At 38.5% G+C, this 21804-nt stretch overlaps 1 protein-coding gene across 6 annotated transcripts; it reads left to right on the top strand.

Moving 5' to 3' along the window:
• The first annotated feature begins 1840 nt into the window (after positions 1 to 1840).
• LOC113718002 (long chain base biosynthesis protein 1-like) lies at positions 1841 to 21804 on the top strand. Of its 6 annotated transcripts, none has more exons than XM_027242890.2 (13): positions 1841 to 1969; positions 4308 to 4457; positions 4536 to 4789; positions 5677 to 5768; positions 6153 to 6246; positions 6334 to 6406; positions 6512 to 6644; positions 7194 to 7368; positions 20297 to 20437; positions 20517 to 20612; positions 20774 to 20915; positions 21002 to 21129; positions 21280 to 21804. In XM_027242890.2, the coding sequence occupies exons 2-13, from the start codon at positions 4352 to 4354 to the stop codon at positions 21454 to 21456; spliced, it is 1611 nt and encodes a 536-aa protein (XP_027098691.1). In that variant the 5' UTR covers positions 1841 to 1969; positions 4308 to 4351; the 3' UTR covers positions 21457 to 21804. The 6 variants fall into 6 exon arrangements, with proteins under 6 accessions (XP_027098691.1, XP_027098692.1, XP_027098695.1 ...); XM_027242891.2 differs by having other exon boundaries at positions 4536 to 4630; XM_027242894.2 differs by lacking the exon at positions 1841 to 1969 and having other exon boundaries at positions 4316 to 4507; positions 4592 to 4789.

The raw sequence follows: 21804 nt of genomic DNA on the forward strand, positions 1-21804 counted from the left end.
TTCAGGAAGTATAAATCCCTCAAGTTACTCCATATATACTTCGTCTTTCAAGTTAGCATTTAAAAATACAGTTTTAGCATCCATTTGATGCATATGCAATTCATATATGGAAGCCAAAGCAAATGCCTAATTGAAGTTATTTGTGCCACAAGAGCGTAAGTATCTAAATAATCAACTCTTTTTGAGTAAATCCTTTTATAACTAATCTTGTCTTGAAAGATTGGATAGAACCATTTATGTTGTACTTCTTTCTAAATACCCACTTGCCTTTTATTGGGTGTGAGCCAGGTGGTAACTGGTAAGTCCATGAAGACCTATGTATTATTTGACATTATAGAATCCATTTCATCATTTATAACTTCTTTAAAGCTACATCTATACATCTATACATATCATAGCTTTACTAAATGTTTCTGTGTCTTCTTCTATATTTAGTACAATAGGTATTTTATTCAACACTTTAGTTCTGTCTCCTTCAACAAGGGAAACATTGGATACAGTTAAAACAAAATCAGGACCAAAGGATTTCTCTTTCCTTCTTTCACAAATTGCTAATTTAATTTTGTTGGACTGTTGTTACTTTGATCATCAATGATGGAATTAGAGATGAATTTATTCTCGAAAAACTCAATATGTATGGATTCCACAATATGTATGAATATTATAATCTAGGTCTAGTAATCTATATGCTTTTGAGGTTTTAGCATACCCAATAAAAACACTTTTTAATTCCTCTAGGTCCTAGTTTGCTTTTGCAAGGATAAGGAATTTTGTAAAAAGCAATATACCACCACACTTTCAAGTAATTCAGATTACGTTTACTCCATAAGGTGAAACCATAAATATTCTTAATGGGACTTTATTTTGAATGTGGCAAGTGGTGTATAAAGCTTCATCCCAAAAGAGTCAGATGACAATTTATTAGAATTCAAAAGCATAGAATTCACCATGTCTGCTCAGTTCTATTATTCCTTTAACCCAAGTCAATTTGCTAAGAAGAATAAGAAGCAGACCGTTAATGAATTATTCCATTTTCTTCGTAATACAAAGAAAAGGAATCTGGAAAATATTCATCTTCGATAGAGAAGGACCATAATGCTTTTTCCCTTTTGATTTTCAACAATAGCTTTGTATTTTTTAAATTTATCAAAAGCTTCATTTTTTGTTTTCATCAGATATACATATGTATAATTTGAATAATCATCTATAAAAATAATGAAATATCTTTGGGTAAATTACATACAAATTTCCTATGGTTTTGCATAATGCCAGACAACTCTAAATTTCAAAATAACTATATAATCCTCCTATACTTTTATCTAAAGTGAAAAATAGAAAAAAAAAGCATAATCAGTTATGGTGAATTAGACTACACACGTTTTAAAAGTGCGTGTGATGAAATCATAATATCTACTTAATCCCCTTGTGATTTGCACAAATATCCACTTTATTGTCTTGTGATTGTTGTATTTATCCATGTAATACCCTAATAGTTTTGTATAAGGTAGCTTAAGTTATCGTTTGATTTAACATTTAAGTAAGGGCAATACTGGTGTTTCAACTAATGATGTTACATAAACTATTTTCTATCAAAATTTCCTTTAATGTAGTATGAGTTAGTATTAAATTAATTAACTAATATAGTAAATGAAAGGCACCGATGGAATCACATTATTTTCTCTCTTTTAATATTACTTTATAATTATTGATTGGATCTAAATGTTACAATATAATTAATGTCAAGAGATATTAGTGTAATGTTTGAAACTTGGAGGGAGGCCAGTAAAATAACCAGAAACCTCAAGGAAAGTCTCTGAAATTATCCCTTTAAATAACTATTACTTACATTTTCTTTATCATTTGCATAGTAGCCCCCTTGCTTTTGTTTTTCACTTACTTGTACCCCAGAAGCAAAATGATCAGAGTCTGAGGTCTCCTCTTGCACAGACTAGTATCGTCAATGTCCCAGGTAATCTTCTTCCTCCGCATCATCTGATCCCTTCTGCTAATTATCGGATTCTGGGATATCAAAGTTTTCTTCTTTTTTATTTGAATTTTCTTTCTTTTTTTTTTTCTGGTTTGATTGGTTTTCACAATGTGCTCTAAGTTGTGGTTGGTTAGTTTATTAATTGTTTCGAAAGTTGTAAGTTGATTAATTAAGACTGCAATTTGCATTTCGATATGAGTTCATTGCCTTGGGGTTAGGTTGTTGGTTTTTTGACAAAAATTTTGGGTGTGTTCTGGTTATTTTTATTGATTGGAATATAAAGTGGTATTGATCAGGCATTCTTTTCTGTTTAATGGTTGATTATTCAGTAGAGGTTTTTAGACGAAAATACATTAAGAAAGCTGCTTTCTTTTCAGGTTTTTGATAGAAAATGTTTGGTTTGTTCTGATTGTTTTACATGGATTTGGATAGAAACTGCGAGTAAATTGGCATTATTTTTGGGTTTACTGTTCATATACCTGTAGAGGATTTTAGGCAATAGCTTCTCCTTTATTTTCAGGTTGACTGATAAAAAATTTTGGGCACATTCTGATTTTTTCACATAAACTTGAACAAAAGTGATACAGCAGTATTTTCTGGTTTATTGTATTTCGATTCGTTGATGCTTTTAGACGAAAAATAGAAAAGGTAGCTGCTTTCTTTCTTACAGAAATTAGGATTGCAAAATGTGAATGCTGCTGTCCCGTTGCTAAACGATGAGTTTCTGATTCTATTGATGCACTGTCATAAATCTCTCTCATTGAGTTTTAATTTCCACAATTTGTGGGCCAGTTTGAGTTGTGATTGGCTTTTATTATTGCCATTGTTGTTGGTTCTTATAATCTTATACCAAAAAAAATAAAAGAAATACTAAAATGAGATTAGGAGAATGATTTACCTGATAGCATAGACTTTCAAAAGTTCAGAAGTATTGAATAAATAATTTTATACAAGCAACATAACACAGCCTGCAGTCACTACATCTAATGGGTTGTCTTTTAAATCCAAAACATTTAAAGAGGTACAAAAATGTTTATCAAAAATAATGTGTTCGGCTTCACCTATTGGGTCATTTTGTTTGTTCCATCAAATTAAAAACCCAACTCGGTTAAGTGGCTGGTTCACTGGGTTTACTGGTCGAACAGCCAAACTTTGTCAGAAGTAATAACTACAAAATTAATTGATAAAGATTTTTAACTATAAAAGGCATTACACTTAATTTTCCTTTGTGCAGCAAAGAAAAAAATGAAACAGACTAATAAAATTAACTCTTTCTCTTTTGTATTATTCTCCTGCACTAAAATTCCTCTGTTTAACTAGATTTAATTTTCCTAAGCTGTTGATTAGTGTTAGTTTTTGGTGAAAATGTTAGAATGTGATTGTTACTTGAGTGATTGATATGATCTGATTAAATCACTGTTATCACCAGTTTCAATGTGTTACAATTTGCCCAAATATGTTCCTGGTTTTTCTCTTTTTCACATTCATGAATCATTGTAGGAGCTACTGTTTGATTGGATGTGATCTTGATCATATAGGTCGGATGGTTTAATTGCAAGAATATATTGGAGTTATTGCCCTGGCTAGAAACATCTCATCTTTATGCTTGTAATTCTGTTTCTAATTGCTATTAGCACTAAATTTACAATAATGTAAGATGAAGCTAAGTTCGAATGCAGAATTAGTTAAAAACAGGAGCATTACTATAAGCTAGATTTATGGGATTTAAAGTTCAAACATATCTATATTGCACATGATTGGAAAGCCTTGTAGGCCTCATTTAGTAAGTTTTTGATATCTTATGACAATGAAACTCATCGTATATAACTTTTTCTGGATTAGAGTAATAATCAAGACTATTGTATGGTGGATTTTTACAGACATTTAGACCATAAAGAATCTCAGAATTTTATGGTGTCTTTGTCGAAATGTGTTACGGCTATCGGACCTTGAGGTGCAATTTCTAGTGTAACGCTGACATTGCATCTTCAAGGGCAGTTAAAATATCTTTCAGTGTTAAATCTCCTTTCTTTTAGTTGAATGTGCGGAAAAGTAAAGGAGATGAAGAATCTATCTAGATATCAGTCACTAGGAGAAGTAGGATGCTTATTGCCAATCCCAAACCCCAAAGAGTTGGATATTGGATATATTCATTACTAAGTTGAGAATATTAGATGATTTTCATGTCTAACAAGATATATCTGTTATTTTTTATGCTTGAGATGGTGACATTATCATTTTAGGCCATTAGTCAACCTTTAATTTGTAGATACCAATATGATAATTTTTTTGGTTTGTCTTTCTTTTTACTTCTTTGTAGGTTGAATGCTGTTTCCTTGTATTTATGCAATTTAGCTAAGGACAATGGCATCAATTGCTATGGATATGTTAAAAGCTGCATCGGATTGGCTCACTTTTGTTTTTGATGCTCCTTTTGCAAGAGCTGTTGTCTTTGGAGTGAATATTGGAGGTTTTTCATGAAACCAGATAAAGCTCAAATGCTTACTCCTCTTTTCGGAGGTTTATAACATTTCCTATTTCCTTGTAGGGCATCTATTTGTGGAGGGTCTTCTCATTGTGGTCATTGTTTTTCTTCTTTCGCAGAAGAGTTATAAACCACCTAAAAGACCATTGACAAAGAAGGTTTGTCAGGGATGCCTAGCTGCCAAAGGACTTTCTTTTTGCATTTTTTTAACTTTTTCAGTTGGCCTAGGTTGTGTTGTTCCCTTTGAGACAAAGAAAAAGAATTTGATCTGGGCGTTTCTCTTTCTCCTTCACTTCCATGTGTTGATTCTTTATCTGGTAAGAGAGTTGCTATTAGGCTGCAGTAATACTCAGAGTTGGATGTAAAGTTGTTGATACTGGAATTGCATGTGTCTATAGGAAAATTGCTTGTTTATTGCTCAAAAGGAATGTTGTAAGATTCTGTTGATGTATGTTACTCTGTTCTCATAAGGCTGGTGTATATGTTCTTTCTGGACCAGTCTTTATCCATATCATGTCTTAGAGTGGGAATTTTGGTGTCAAACATTCTTGACTAAGATGCTTGGTAGATTCATCTATGCCAAATTTTCTTTCCGAGAGTCTTAGGATTTAAAGGAGTAGAATCATAGCATTTTTTAGACATAAACCTTTCTGGAGAGATATAGAAGAAAGATATCACATTGTATGAAAGCAAGGAATTTTTTTTTAAAGAGAGAGAGAGAGAAGCATGAAAGATTTCTTCAGCCAAATGCAATCAAGTTGGTGCACTTCAGAAAAGAAAGACTGCAAAGTGCATATATTTGAACTTGTAGTGCATCTAAAGATGGTAAGTTTGTTTTGCCCTAATATGTATCTATTTATATGATGTTAAAGTTGCAATCTCTCTCTCTCTCGCATGCGCGTCTGAAAATAATTCAATTTGTGTCTCTTTTTTCACTAATTGATATTAGTTTACATTTTTTTTTGTCTTTAAAGAAAACTGACCATGAGAAGGTGGGCTACACTGCATGTGGTCTTACCTGTCTTATCACAATAAAAGTATACAAAGGTGAAGTTTGCACAAAATTGTGGAGCCTAAATTGCATGAAAGAATTATTCTATGTCTTGTGACTGGATCCAACCTCTTAACATTTTGGTGTCTCCGTCTTCTAAATTGTGTTCACCAGGCTGATCTGACAAGTGCACTTTACTTTGATAATTTTCAGGAGATTGATGAGCTATGTGATGAATGGGTTCCTGAACCTCTAATTCCTAAAATGACAGATGAGATGAGATATGAACCTCCGATATTGGAGAGGTAAAGCCAGGCTATTCTGCCTCTACATAGTAATTTCATGTTCAAGTTTGGCTTTTGTGAGGACCATGGTTAGTAAAGTTGGACTTTTTTTAAGGGGTAAATAGAAGTATAGAATTTTGTCTGGAAATTGTCAAGGAAAAGGATAGTATAAGTAAAGTAAGTGTGACAGGAAATATGCAATTTTAACTGATTTTTATTGAATGAAATGGGTCCATCTGTTTCAATGGCCTCATTCCAATAGTTGGTTCTGTGATGGTATGACTCCAGGTGATGAATAAAGCAGTGATGCTTCACTTGTTTAAGTAAACAATTCCTTTGAGTATCTCAATTTCTGATTTTACTGCAGTTAAGACTACATTGTGATTAACAGGTGTATCTTTGCAGTGCTGCAGGGTCACATACGTTAATTAATGGCACAGAAGTTATTAACTTTGCTTCAGCAAATTACCTAGGATTAGTCGGACATGGCAAGTTACTTGTAAGGAGAAGCTACTTTTCCTGTCAATGGTATCTTGTGCTGTTGAATTTTCTTAAACAGATCCCTTATTCCTAACTTGTGCAACAGGAAGCATGTACAGAATCATTGGAGAAATATGGTGCCGGTTCTTGTGGTCCTCGTGGATTTTATGGAACAATAGGTATAAATTAATTTAATCATTTACAGAACTGCAATGAGCATGGTTGAAATTTTCTCCCTTAACTTGGCATTGTGACACTCAATTATCTTTTAATCTTTGGTACAGATGTCCACCTTGATTGTGAGGCCAGAATAGCAAAGTTTTTGGGCACTCCAGATTCCATACTTTACTCTTATGGACTTTCCACCATGTTTAGTGCCATTCCAGCATTTTGCAAGAAGGGAGATGTCATTGTTGCGTGAGTGTTTCTGATTTTTCTGTTTTTAGCTCATTAATGAATAGCAGGAATTAATCATCTACTGATGTTTCTTTGCTTGGGGATCTGAGTCCAAGTACATATCATTAATGGCACTATGTAAAGGGGATTAAAATGTCTTAGTAGAATTGCTGATAAATTTTAGGTACTGAAACATCTCTTCCTTTCAAAGTTTTGGTTATCTTCTGTTTCTTTGCCACTTCTTTTGACTTTTTCCTCCTGCTTTCCTAATTAATTTTTTCTGTCTCTTATCATCATCATCTTATTCTTCTTTTCGTTCATGCTACTTTGTTGCATATATTAGCCACCCTGTTGAGCAATGATGTTGGATATTATTTATGTGATAGTTATATCTTGTCTACCCGTTCCCTCATGGTACAAGGCATCAATCATCATTACATGATGTTAGTCGGTCATGATTCATCCAAATTTTGTATATCTGTTTCTTTCAGCTGTTGACTTGCAAATTTATCACAATAATTTGTCTGAAAGGTTTTGTATGAGTTGTCAAAGGGATTGTTGCTCTTGCAGGGATGAGGGTGTGCACTGGGCAATTCAAAATGGCCTTCAGCTTTCCAGAAGTACAGTAGTATATTTCAAACACAATGACATGGAGTCTTTAAGAGATATGCTAGAGAAGGTCACCAAAGGGAACAAGCGTGCAGAGAAGCTGAGGCGCTATATTGTGGTTGAAGCAGTGTATCAGGTATTATTCAGTTTGTTGTGACATCATCCATTAACCATCCTTAAACATGTCATGTCTTAGAAGCAATCGATATTCCCTTAGAAACATGTCATCTAGCATGATATTCCCTTTGCCCTCTCACTCACCTTGATGAAAATTTCTGTCCTCACTCTGCATTGTCCATCATGTCTTAGAAGCAATCGATATCTAGTATGATATTCCCTTTGCCCTCTCACTCATCTTGATGAAAATTTCTCTCCTCACTCTGCATTGTCCCAAGTTGCTGAGTTGTTAAAAGTATGTCTTATCTTTTTAGTTGTAAACCGTTAAAGAGGCATTGCGTAAATTTGGCTCTGATCAAGGCAGTAGACAGAAATAGACAAAGTAACACAAGGGCGAGAGAGAGAGAGAGAGAGAGTGTGTGACGACCCCACCTCCCCCTAAGGCGTACCAGAGGGTTCGGCGGACTGCCTGCCCAACTCTCGCCAGGACTCACTCACTCGAATCACGTGTACACAACCAAGAACCATAGATAATATTCACAATTCAAGCTTATAATTTACATTGATAGAAAACTAGGTACAAAGTCTCGATAAACTTAAACTAGTTCAAAACGTATACAGTCCAAGTACAAAATGTTCCATTCGAGGAATAGCGCGAGTACAAAACCAAAATTCAAAACAAAGTCTAAAGTAACTAGACTACGCTAGCCTTTACACTTCTCACGTTTCGCTCGTACCCCTGTAAGGAAAACAAAACTAATAGGGTGAGTCGAAACTCAATGAAGTTCCAAATATCAAATTGGCCAATAAAGCAAATAATAACATAGTAATAGTGAATTAGCGAGCAAACAAGTCAAATCAGGGAAAATAGTACTTCAATTAGCCAAGAAATATCAGATTTGCATTCATATATAAGGATACGGTAATCATATCTCGGCTCCATTCCAGCTTGATCAATTAGTAGTTGACTCTCCGTCAACTTTCACGTAATAACAAGTCCAAAATAAACTTCACTACACGCCAATTTCCGTCCACCGATCAACCCCCTTTTTCGGGCCCGCACGTCACACAAAACACGGGTGGTAATACTCGAGTATACCGTTTAGTCGAGGAGATAGCACTCCACTCGACATTACAAGTGACCCAGGGTTTGTTATCTAATCGACCAGGCCCTTGCCGGCTCGACTCGATTAACTAGCCACAGGGTTTCTGGAATTCCAGGCAAAACATATTTCAAGTACATATACAACAAGTCAAGTACGATCAATAGCAAGAACAAGTCATACTAGGGCAAGTGCGGTAAAGTACACCCTTGCCTTATCATTTATTTTCATGTAATCAAACAAGTCAAGTAAGGAACATATGTATCAAGTACAATCGGATATTTGGAAGCACTCACCACAATAGTGCTTCTAGTTCTCGCGTCGAGGTGGTACTCCGGATTTGGAGTCCAAATTTGCGATAAAATTTCAGTTTGAGAACTTTGAAACACGAGTAGGATTCGAAACTTAAACGTTCCGTTCATTAAGAATCGACCAATTGAAATTCATTTGAAAGACACTCGTGAAACACTTGCTCGCTTTTCAAATCGTAAGGTTTTGTAACATAGATGCTTGGAAATAACACTTGAGTTGAAAGTACAAGGAAATTCAAGTTTACATTGGCCATTATGTCTTTTCCTCAAGGGTACAAGTTCGGCCATGTCCTAACGTATAACCCTCGCTAAACAAAGTAGCAAAGGTCATTGCCAGTTCAAGTGATAATCACTTAGCCTTTACTCAAGTCGCTAATATAGTTTTCTAATTCTCGAGTAAAAATTCGGGCAGCATGCCCTTTGTGTTTACCTAATTTTTCAGCCATTTAGGCTTCATTATTTTTCCTCAACCAGAACCCAACATCACATATATCAGCAATTCATGTCAAGAGCCGTTCCATAGGCTCACAATATCATAATAACAAGAATCACAACAGTAACAAGTGCAGAAATTCAATTTAGCACAAGACAGATTCGACGTATGAATGCGGAAATAACATATCCGAGGCTACGTTTATCGGATTGAGGCGCAACCTATGCCGTTTCGAAGCTAAGACACAGGGTTACAATGTTCATGAAGGTCACTTAGTCCAGTTTCTAGTGCAACTTAGTCAAATTCTCAAATTACAAAACCAAAATCTAACTTGTCGGCTTTTCAACCGCGTTACACTGTAATGGACATATCTCAGAGTACAAAAGTCTAATTCAGGTGTTCTTAGAGGCATTTGAAAGCTAAGACAGAATGCTACAACTTTCATGTTTTGGCAAAATGCTAAATCAGTACGTATCCTAGTGAAAAAAATACGATAAACTGGACAAACTGATCACACGGACTGATGGGGAAATACTTAAAACAGTAAGGGTATTTTGGACTTTTCACGACCTACGTTGCTCCGTTTGAGCTGAAATTTTGTAGGCACCTATAAAATACCATTCTATACAACTTTCATTCTTTGACCTAAGGCCAATTCGGCCTCTAACATAGGGTTACAAATTCGGACAGAATGTTGGGGAAAATTTTCCAGATTCTGAAATTTTTTGTAATCAATGGAACTTTCTCAATTTTCTTGTTCTAATCACTACCGAAGCCCCTTATAAAACCTCAATTGTAATATATATACTTCATACATCAAATAGGGCAGAAATTCCCCAAGCCCTAGTTCATCATATAAAAAGGGGAAAACTTCCAAATTCATCACACCCACTTGCATAATCATGAAATCAAGCCAAAACTTAAGCTAAATAAACATCTTAAAGAAAAATTTAAAGCAACAAAGATCATGATCAAATGTTTGTACCTCAAAAGCAAGGCTTGATAGAGTGATCCTTCACCCCCTTTTGATATTTCTTGGTTCCTCAAGCTTCTCAACTCACACTTAGTACTTTAATCGGTTTAGAATTAGATTTGTTACTTGGGTTGAAGCAAATCAAGAAGGAAATGGAGTGTTTTCCCTTAGTGTTTTTCTTCTCCTTCATCTCGGCCAGCAGCAGCAAATGAAGAGGAAAATTGCTGAATTTTGGTGTTTAAATGGAAAGACTAAGTCTTGGTCAAGAACCACCTTTCTTTTTTTCTCTTTCTTTCCTTGCATTTTAAGCCTCATAATTCGGTCAAAGCTGCTGCAATTTAAGAAGATATTTGGCTCACAAGTCAATAAGCTTATTTGGTAAGAAAAATGGTGGTCAAGTGGTGCGTTCAATCGGTAGTGCGCGGGACCCGCCGGTTCGCGCCGTTTTTCTTAAAAACTCACGTACTAGTGTTTTTACTTCCCATTCACTAACCTTATATCATTGCCACTAATCACATATTATTTCTCACTTAAAAGTCACTTTTAATCCCCAAAATTAATCCTTACTCTGTACCGAAAATTCATTCGGCGAAAAATCGCGAAAATCCTAATTTTGCTCCAAACTTGAAACCGAAGCGTAAAACTCTATTTTCTAGGTTTATTTACACTTAGTATGAAATATTTGGGTAGTGGACTTTGATAAATAATAATTTTCAAATAAAAGGGTATTTTTGAGAAAAATACAAGAAATTTGCGAGTCCTCACATTCTCTCCCCCTGAAAAGAATTTCGACCTCGAAATTCATACCTTTGGTCGTGAACAGGTCGGGATATTTCTCTTGCATGTCCTTTTCTAACTTCCAAGTTGCTTCTTCCACTTCATGATGCTTCCATTGAACCTTTACTAAAGGAATCTGCTTGTTTCTCAGGTCCTTCACCTTTCGATCCAGTATTTGAATAGGTCGTTCTTCATACGTTAGGGACTCGTCAAGTTCAACATCTTCAGGTGGCAAAATGTGAGTTGGATCCGGATGATATTTCTTAAGCAAAGAAACATGGAAAACGTCATGGATCCTAGACAAACTAGCTGGTAGCTCAAGTCGATAAGCCACTTTTCCTATTCGCTGAAGTACATTGAAAGGTCCTATATATCGTGGTTGCAACTTTTTCCCTTTTCCTGCTCTGATCTTTCCTTTTAATGGTGTAATCCGAAGAAACACCTTATCCCCAATTTCAAACTCCAAGTCTTTCCTTCTATGATCGGCATAGCTTTTCTGACGGCTTTGGGCTGTTTGAAGCCTCTGGCGAATCATTTTTACTTTCTCGTACGCTTCCTCAACCCATGGTATTGTGGTCGGATCTATAATTTTTCTCTCTCCTACTTCCTCCCAATGGATTGGAGATCGACATCTTCGTCCATACAATGCTTCATATGGGGCCATTTGAATAGAGGAATGATAACTATTGTTATACGCGAACTCAACCAAAGTTAAGTATTGGCTCCAACTTCCTCTAAAATCCACAGTACAGGCTCTCAGCATATCCTCAAGAGTTTGAATGGTTCTCTCAGATTGTCCATCAGTTTGCGGATGATACGCTGTACTATAGCTTAATTTAGTTCATATAGCCTCTTGCAATTTCTGCCAAAATCGGGATACAAACCTAGGGTCTCTATCCGATACAATACTCACTGGTACCCCATGTAGTCTCACTACCTCATCCATATAAAGTTTAGCAAGTTTCTCCAAAGGATATTTCATATTCACTGGCAGAAAATGTGCAGTCTTAGTTAATCTATCCACTATCACTCAAATTGCATCATGCCCCTTTTGTGTTCGTGGCAATCCTGACACAAAATCCATCGTTATATTTTCCTATTTCCATTCAGGGATCTCTAAAGGCTGTAACAATCCTGACGGCTTTTGATGCTCAGCTTTTACTTGTTGGCACGTAAGACATTTTTGCACAAACTGGGCAATTTCCGCCTTCATATTTTCCCACCAATACAGACTTCTAAGATCTCGGTACATCTTATTATTCCCTGGGTGCACCGTATACCTAGAGCAATGTGATTCCTCCAAAATCTCCCTTTTCAATTCCTCATCCCTAGGTACCACGATACGATTTCGAAACTTTAAGATTCCATCAGGGCTTAGATTGAAATTAGGTAACTCCCCTTTCTCCACCTTTTCTATCCACTTTTGTACCATTGGGTCCTTTACTTGACCCTCTTTGATTCGTTCCATCAATGCCGACTTCACCTCAATATTTCAAAAAATCACCCTCTTCGATTCCAAACGAGGTTTCCACTCACAAATATCCTCCAACAGGCTCCACTCTCTTACTAAGGAACTTGCTAGTTGAGCTTTCCGGTTTAAAGCATCTGCTACAACGTTGGCTTTTCCAGGATGGTAGTTAATTGTACAGTCATAATCCTCTAAGAACTCTACCCATCGACGTTGTCTTAGATTTAACTCCTTCTGAGAAAATAGATACTTAAGGCTCTTATGATCCGTATAAACCTCAAAAGTTACACCATAAAGATAATGTCGCCATTTCTTCAAAGCGAATACTACAGCTGCAAGCTCCAAATCATGGGTCGGATAATTCTGCTCATGAGGTTTTAATTTCCGAGATGCATAGACAATCACATTCCTATTCTGCATCAATACACATCCTAGCCCTTCTTTCGAAGCATCGGTATAAACCGTATAACTATCACTCCCACTGGCCAAAGCTAAAACTGGAGCCACAGTCAATTGTTTCTTAAGCTCTTGGAAACTACTTTCACACTTAACATCCCAAATATACTTTCCCTGTTTCTTAGTCAAGTTAGTCAAGGGTCCTGCAATTCTCGAGAAATTCTTTATAAATCTGCGGTAGTACCCTGCCAAGCCTAGAAAACTTTGCACCTCTGTAGGATTTTTTGGCCGCTTCTATTTAGCCACAGCTTCCACTTTCGCCGGGTCTACAGCAAGGCCATCTTTCGAAATTATGTGACCTAGAAACGCCACACTTTCCAACCAAAATTCACACTTACTGAATTTAGCGAACAGTTGGTGCTCTCTTAGGGTTTGTAGCACTATCCGCAAATGTTGTTCATGCTCCTCCCTTGACCTCGAATACACTAAGATATCATCAATGAACACCACTACAAACCTATCCAAGTAAGGTTTGAACACTCGATGCATCAGATCCATGAATGCCGCTGGGGCATTGGTTAAACCAAAAGGCATCACTGCGAACTCAAAATGCCCATATCGAGTGTTGAATGCCGTTTTTGGCACATCCTCCTTTCTAATTCTCAACTGATAGTACCCTTGTCGCAGATCCAATTTAGAAAACACTACAGCCCCTTGTAACTGATCAAACAACTCATCGATGTGGGGCAAAGGATATTTATTCTTAATAGTTACTGCATTCAGCCCTCGATAGTCAATGCACAACCTTAAACTCCCGTCTTTCTTCTTAACAAATAACAATAGAGCTCCCCACGGGGACTCGCTCTCATGAATAAACCCTCGTTCTAGCAAGTCCTGCAATTGCACCTTCAACTCCTTAAGCTTAGCAGGTGCCATACGATAAGGAGTTTTAGAGATGGGAGTGGTTCCGGGTACTAAATCAACTTTAAATTCAATCTCCCTTTCGGGCGGCAGAGACTCCAACTCTTTCGGAAATACGTCCGGGAATTCACTGATTACTGGCATGTCTTCCAACTTAATCTTTTCTCCTGGAGTATTAATTAGAAAAGCTAGGTAACCACGTGCCCCACGACTAAGCAATTTCCTAGCCCTTATACCTGAAATAAGTGCAGAAGAGGCTATCATACCCCTCACATCAAGCTTTAGAGTTGCCTCTCCCGGTATACAAAATTCGACCACTTTCATCTTACAATCTACTCGAGCATGATAATGGGCTAGCCAATCCATACCTAGGATAACATCGTACCCTTTAATGGCTAGATTAATGAGGTCCATTACCAATTTTCGTTCACCAACCCAAATATCACAATTCTTATACACCTTATTTGCCAGCAAGATTTGATTACCCGTAGGTGTTCTTACCTCTAAGTCATAAGGTAACCTTTCAACTTTTAAATCAATTCCAAGCATAAATGCAGGATTAACAAAAGAGTGAGTAGCACCGGGGTCTATCAAAATTCTGGCTAACCGGTGAAAAACAGGAATCGTACCTTCTACTACCTCCGTGGGTTCAGGCACGGATTGTTGGTCCAGTGAATATACTCTGGCCGGAACCCTCGACCTAGCCCTTCCAGCATTGGTCGGCTTTGGGTTTGACCTGGCAGTCGACTGAGTATCACTAATCAACGGGCAGTTGACTATCTGGTGCTCTGTACTTCCACACCTTAGGCACTTCCGAGCCTTTCGCCAACATTCATCCTCAGTATGATTCGATTTTCCACAGTATCCACATGTTACTCGGGGAGTAGAGGTCTGACCTCCCTGTGGAATTCCTCTACCTTGTCATCTACCACCTTGGCCTCCCCTCTGGGCACCTCCTCTCTGAGTACCTCCTCTCGGAGCACCTCCCCTAAACGCACTCGAAAACCGTCCACCTCCAGCCCCACGACCAGACTTGGCAGGTGGTGCGTTTTGATCACTCCGCACAGACCCTTGGGCTCCACTAGATCCCCCTTTTCGTTTGGCGTGGAAATTCTTCACGTGGGTCCTAGCAGTTTCTATCCTTTGGGCCTTTTCCAAGACCTCCGTAAACGTATTGATCTGAGTTGCCGCTAGGGCTTCTTGTAATTCCACATTTAGTCCTTGTATAAACCTCCGTACTTTCCTTGGTTCCGTAGCAATCAGCTCGGGGGCAAATTTAGACAATTTGGTAAACTGAGTCTCATACTCAGTTACACTCATCATTCCTTGGCGAAATTTAATGAAATCGTCCTCTCGCTTTTCCTGGACAATAGGGGAAGATATTTCTCGTTAAAATTCAGCACAAAGTTGAGCCAAGTCCATGCAGTTCCTTCTCTCTCCCACTTGGCCCTTACTACATTCCACCAGGCCCTAGCTGGCCCCTCGAACTGAAATACAGCAAATTGAACCTGCCTCTCCTCTGTATAGTTCAGGGCAGCAAAAATATTTATCATGGCCTCCAGCCATTTCTCAGCCCCATCCGGGTCTGGTCCTCCTAAGAATTTGGGTGGGGAGAACTTCTGAAATCTCTCCAAGGCTCTATCCTGCCCCAAATCGGGGTCCCTAGGTTGATTTACAGGGCCTTGACCCTGTTGTTCCATCAACCGGGCTAAAATATTAGTCATCTGTTGGATGGCAGTGGCCACCTGATCTCCCCCGGCAGTCTGGGGTTCAGGTTGCTGCTCAACCGCTGCCTCCCTTTCCTCTCTCGGTTCAGGCACCGGTTCCTGTACTTGTTCACCCTCACGGCCTCGCCTAGAACCGCGTTCTCGGTTAGCTTTCTTGGTCCGACTTCTCTTATCTTCCATGTTGAGAGTTAACCAACTAGAAACATATAAACAGGGTAAGGTACGACTCATATATCGCGTTACAACAATATAACTAGAGGCAAATAAACACGTAAGAAACAAGCACTTTATTTACATAACAAACAAGTCATATATACAGGCCAACAAGTCACATAGTCAGAGGCTATCACAGCCAAGGAACATAGAACAAAAGGTATTTACATCCATCAAGACACGTCTAAGTCAAAAACAAAAGGAGACGTGTCGTCCCACTATGTTCCTAACTATCCCACAAAAACTCCTCAAATCCTGATCCTAACAAGTGGTCTGGCTAGACGCCGACCCAACTGACTCTGAGGACGCACTCAGCTCCTCCTCCGGGTCCTCCTCAGGATCCTCCTCTGAATCCTCCTCAGGAGCACCGGGAACGGCAGGAGCTACAGGCGCTTGGCCATCTCCGGCCAAGTCCTGGAGCACATCGTCCACTAACGCCTCGCACTCAGTCAGAATGTGGCCAGTCCGATCTCGTATCTCCAACTACTCGCATCAGACGTCCAGTCGCTGCCTGAGCCTGCTCGCGGAAAGTATCGGTCCGCTGCTGCTTCTCCAGAACCGAGGCCTCCAACTCTCGGATCCGGACTCCCTGGTCTCGTAGTGTAGTTCGAAGATGCTCTATCTCAGTATAGCACCTACGATTGGTGCTACCCAATCGTCTCCGCTCGTCATCCACTGCGAGCACCACTCGGTCAGGATAGGAGTAGGTCTTCCAGCAATCGCAGCGTCGGATCTTACGCGCTGGGGACCACCGCTGTACCGGCCCACCGGGAACGTCCTGGTATGTAATCACGCGAGAGACGGGCCTCTCTAGATAGGGCTCGCCAGCAGGAGCGTCCGAAGGTATGTCAGTAGGTACGGGCTGGGATGGCCCCGCACCCCCGGAAGCGTCAGCATCTGCCATCACCTAAGTTTGCAAATAACATTGCAAAAGTAAGTAAGCAACACGAAGAAAACAAGGCTAAAGGCTAAGCTCAAGGATAAAACCCTAGCCTATCGTATCAAGCACTCAATCTACCTAGATCAATTCATAACCTAGACTCTGATACCACCTGTGACGACCTCACCTCAAATGTGAGGACTCGCAAATTTCTTGTATTTTTCTCAAAAATACCCTTTTATTTGAAAATTATTATTTATCAAAGTCCACTACCCAAATATTTCATACTAAGTGTAAATAAACCTAGAAAATAGAGTTTTACGCTTCGGTTTCAAGTTTGGAGCAAAATTAGGGTTTTCGCGATTTTTCGCCGGATGAATTTTCGGTACAGAGTAAGGATTAATTTTGGGGATTAAAAGTGACTTTTAAGTGAGAAATAATATGTGATTAGTGGCAATGATATAAGGTTAGTGAATGGGAAGTAAAAACACTAGTACGTGAGTTTTTAAGAAAAACGGCGCGAACCGGCGGGTCCCGCGCACTACCGATTGAACGCACCACTTGACCACCATTTTTCTTACCAAATAAGCTTATTGACTTGTGAGCCAAATATCTTCTTAAATTGCAGCAGCCTTGACCGAATTATGAGGCTTAAAATGCAAGGAAAGAAAGAGAAAAAAAGAAAGGTGGTTCTTGACCAAGACTTAGTCTTTCCATTTAAACACCAAAATTCAGCAATTTTCCTCTTCATTTGCTGCTGCTGGCCGAGAGGAAGGAGAAGAAAAACACTAAGGGAAAACACTCTATTTCCTTCTTGATTTGCTTCAACCCAAGTAACAAATCCAATTCTAAACCGATTAAAGTACTAAGTGTGAGTTGAGAAGCTTGAGGAACCAAGAAATATCAAAAGGAGGTGAAGGATCACTCTATCAAGCCTTGCTTTTGAGGTACAAACATTTGATCATGATCTTTGTTGCTTTAAATTTTGCTTTAAGATGTTTATTTAGCTTAAGTTTTGGCTTGATTTCATGATTATGCAAGAGGGTGTGATGAATTTGGAAGTTTTCCCCTTTTTATATGATGAACTAGGGCTTGGGGAATTTCTGCCCAATTTGATGTATGAAGTATATATATTACAATTGAGGTTTTATAAGGGGCTTCGGTAGTGATTAGAACAAGAAAATTGAGAAAGTTCCATTGATTACAAAAAATTCCAGAATCTGGAAAATTTTCCCCAACATTCTGTCCGAATTTGTAACCCTATGTTAGAGGCCGAATTGGCCTTAGGTCAAAGAATGAAAGTTGTAGAGAATGGTATTTTATAGGTGTCTACAAAATTTCAGCTCAATCGGAGCAACGTAGGTCGTGAAAAGTCCAAAATACCCTTACTGTTTTAAGTATTTCCCCATCAGTCCGTGTGATCAGTTTGTCCAGTTTATCATATTTTTTTCACTAGGATACGTACTGATTTAGCATTTTGCCAAAACATGAAAGTTGTAGCATTCTGTCTTAGCTTTCAAATGCCTCTAAGAACACCTGAATTGGACTTTTGTACTCTGAGATATGTCCATTACAGTGTAACGTGGTTGAAAAGCCGACAAGTTAGATTTTGGTTTTGTAATTTGAGAATTTGACTAAGTTGCACTAGAAACTGGACTAAGTGACCTTCATGAACATTGTAGCCCTGTGTCTTAGCTTCGAAATGGCATAGGTTGCGCCTCAATCCGATAAGCGTAGTCTCGGATATGTTATTTCCGCATTCATACGTCGAATCTGTCTTGTGCTAAATTGAATTTCTGCACTTGTTACTGTTGTGATTCTTGTTATTATGATATTGTGAGCCTATAAAACGACTCTTGACATGAATTGCTGCTATATGTGATGTTGGGTTTTGGTTGAGGAAAAATAATGATGCCTAAATGGCTGGAAAATTAGGTAAACACAAAGGGCATGCTGCCCGAATTTTTACTCGAGGACTAGAAAACTATATTAGCGACTTGAGTAAAGGCTAAGTGATTATCACTTGAACTGGCAAGGACCTTTGCTACTTTGTTTAGCGAGAGTTATACGTTAGGACATGGCCGAACTTGTACCCTTGAGGAAAAGACATAATGGCCAATGTAAACTTGAATTTCCTTGTACTTTCAACTCAAGTGTTATTTCCAAGCATCTATGTTACAAAACCTTACGATTTGAAAAGCGAGCAAGTGTTTCACGAGTGTCTTTCAAATGAATTTCAATTGGTCGATTCTTAATGAACGGAACGTTTAAATTTCGAATCCTACTCGTGTTTCAAAGTTCTCAAACTGAAATTTTATCGCAGATTTGGACTCCAAATCCGGAGTACCACCTCGACGCGAGAACTAGAAGCACTATTGTGGTGAGTGCTTCCAAATATCCGATTGTACTTGATACATGTGTTCCTTACTTGACTTGTTTGATTACATGAAAATAAATGATAAGGCAAGGGTGTACTTTACCGCACTTGCCCTAGTATGACTTGTTCTTGCTATTGATCGTACTTGACTTGTTGTATATGTACTTGAAATATGTTTTGCCTGGAATTCTAGAAATCCTGTGGCTAGTTAATCGAGTCGAGCCGACAAGGGCCTGGTCGATTAGATAACAAACCCTGGGTCACTTGTAATGTCGAGTGGAGTGCTATCTCCTCGACTAAACGGTATACTCGAGTATTACCACCCGTGTTTTGTGTGACGTGCGGGCCCGAAAAAGGGGGTTGATCGGTGGACGGAAATTGGCGTGTAGTGAAGTTTATTTTGGACTTGTTATTACGTGAAAGTTGACGGAGAGTCAACTACTAATTGATCAAGGTGGAATGGAGCCGAGATATGATTACCGTATCCTTATATATGAATGCAAATCTGATATTTCTTGGCTAATTGAAGTACTATTGTCCCTGATTTGACTTGTTTGCTCGCTAATTCACTATTACTATGTTATTATTTGCTTTATTGGCCAATTTGATATTTGAAACTTCATTGAGTTTCGACTCACCCTATTAGTTTTGTTTTCCTTACAGGGGTACGAGCGAAGCGTGAGAAGTGTAAAGGCTAGCGTAGTCTAGTTACTTTAGACTTTGTTTTGAATTTTGATTTTGTACTCGCGCTATTCCTCGAATGGAACATTTTGTACTTGGACTGTATACGTTTTGAACTAGTTTAAGTTTATCGAGACTTTGTACCTAGTTTTCTATCAATGTAAATTATAAGCTTGAATTGTGAATGTTATCTATGGTTCTTGGTTGTGTGCATGTGATTCGAGTGAGTGAGTCCTGACGAGAGTTGGGCAGGCGGTCCGCCGAATCCTCTGGTACGCCTTAGGGGGAGGTGGGGTCGTCACAGAGTGTGTGCGTGTGTGTTATTCACAGGAGAGGACAACGTGATGGGGTCATGTTGACATGTCTGGTAAAAGCATTAATGCACAGGTGTACGTTAGATACATGGCAGGAAAATTTTAGCGAGCAAGTAATACTTACTACACATGATATGGCATGACAGTCCATCATGAAATCTAGTGGGTAGCATGGCGCATATCAGTAGCACTAATGGATGTCCTGTGTGATGTTAGGAAAATGGTCTGGGTAGAAGCCCACTGGCTGATATTGCTCTTTTCTTTTCTTTTCTTTGTGTTTTTCATGTCTTACATGCTAACTGCTGATTTTTTTCCTGACTGGCTTCTATTTGACGAATGATGTGTTATTCTGAATGGCTTAGCTTAATTACAGAATTCTGGCCAAATTGCTCCCTTAGATGAAATCATTAGACTCAAGGAAAATTATCGCTTCCGCGTTTTACTGGATGAGAGCAATTCAATGGGTGTGCTTGGCAGTTCTGGTAGAGGTTTAACTGAGTACTGCAAAGTTCCGGTAATGACTTTGTATTTATTCCAAGTTAAATTAGTTAAAAGGTCCCTGTTTGTGGTTTTATATTTGTGTCCGCTTGTAGGTTGGCAAGATTGATATCATAACGGCGGCTATGGGGCACGCATTGGCAACAGAGGGAGGAGTATGCACTGGGAGTGCAAGAGTCATTGACCACCAAGTATGTATACTTTATCTGTTTAATGTTGTAAATTACAATTCTTGCATTGAAGAGGGTATAGTGCAACACATAAAATTACTAATACTCTACATTCAGTAACAGTTTCCCTTGAGATGTTAAGGTCTTTGCACTAATGCTTACCCAATGCATATTTTGGGCAGCGGCTTAGCAGTTCTGGTTATGTCTTTTCTGCTTCTTTGCCCCCTTACCTAACAAGTGCTGCAATTACTGCAATTGATATCCTGGAAGAAAATCTTGATCTTATCATGAAACTGAAGAAAAATATTGGCACACTATGTAGAGGTTCGTTCAGTTTTTCAATTCTTGTTATTTACCTTGCATCCCACAACTATGAAAAATATGCTCTTCATTTCATACATTGCTTGCAGGGCTATCCGATATTCAAGGGCTTGAGATAGCAAGTGATCTGGCATCTCCGATTGTTTTTCTCCGATTAAAGAAGTCAACGGGTTCCTTGAAAGGTGACCTTCAGGTGCTTGAAGATATAGCTCAACATGTAAGTTTTTGTTCTTTGCCTCATCCAGTAAATATTATGACTTTCCTAATTGGTCTACCTGATTTAGTTTAATCCTGTAACTTGGAAACCACTCCCCTGATCTGTCCTTTATCTTGAAAATCAAAGTTGTAATAAATCTAGTGCGTGCAGGTACTTAAGGAAGACTCTGTTTTGGTCGCTACTTCAAGAAGATCAACTCTTGACAAATGCAAATTGCCTGTGGGCATAAGATTGTTTGTCTCTGCTGCTCATACGGAAGATGACTTAATGAAAGCAGGTGAATCACTGAAGAGAGTTGCAGCTCTGGCTTTAAATGGTCATGATTAGATGTTCCAAACTTGAAGCCTGGCATGGTCTTTTCAATTGGAGCAAGGATTTCAGATCCGGTGCTGGACCTTCAATTCAGTGATCTTCTCATGCAAGCAGAAATGGCAGGAAGAGTGTAAGTTTATTTGAAGAGAGGATGCATGGGTAGTTTGAATCTGTTGTTGATTTTGGTTCTTATTTCCGAGTTCAATAGCACTGCTGAGATGGTACAATTTTGACAGATACAAGCTATTTAGATCTTTGTGGTGTAAAACTTTTTTGCCCCTGAGCACCAGAAAGAGGATAACAGAAGAACGTGGTTTTGAAGTGATATTCAATGTACATATCGATGTTCAAGTTAAACGTCAT

This window comes from Coffea arabica, chromosome 11e, assembly GCF_036785885.1.
Source record: "Coffea arabica cultivar ET-39 chromosome 11e, Coffea Arabica ET-39 HiFi, whole genome shotgun sequence".
Taxonomy (NCBI): Eukaryota; Viridiplantae; Streptophyta; class Magnoliopsida; order Gentianales; family Rubiaceae; genus Coffea; species Coffea arabica.

What these genes read in the sequence shown, in the direction of transcription:
- LOC113718002 (XM_027242890.2), top strand. Translation starts at nt 4,352, where the DNA reads ATGGCATCAATTGCTATGGATATGTTAAAAGCTGCATCGGATTGGCTC. An exon ending in CTTTGGAGTGAATATTGGAG is followed by an intron (nt 4,458 to 4,535) that starts GTTTTTCATGAA and finishes ATTTCCTTGTAG; the next exon opens with GGCATCTATTTGTGGAGGGT. An exon ending in TGGATTTTATGGAACAATAG is followed by an intron (nt 6,407 to 6,511) that starts GTATAAATTAAT and finishes TCTTTGGTACAG; the next exon opens with ATGTCCACCTTGATTGTGAG.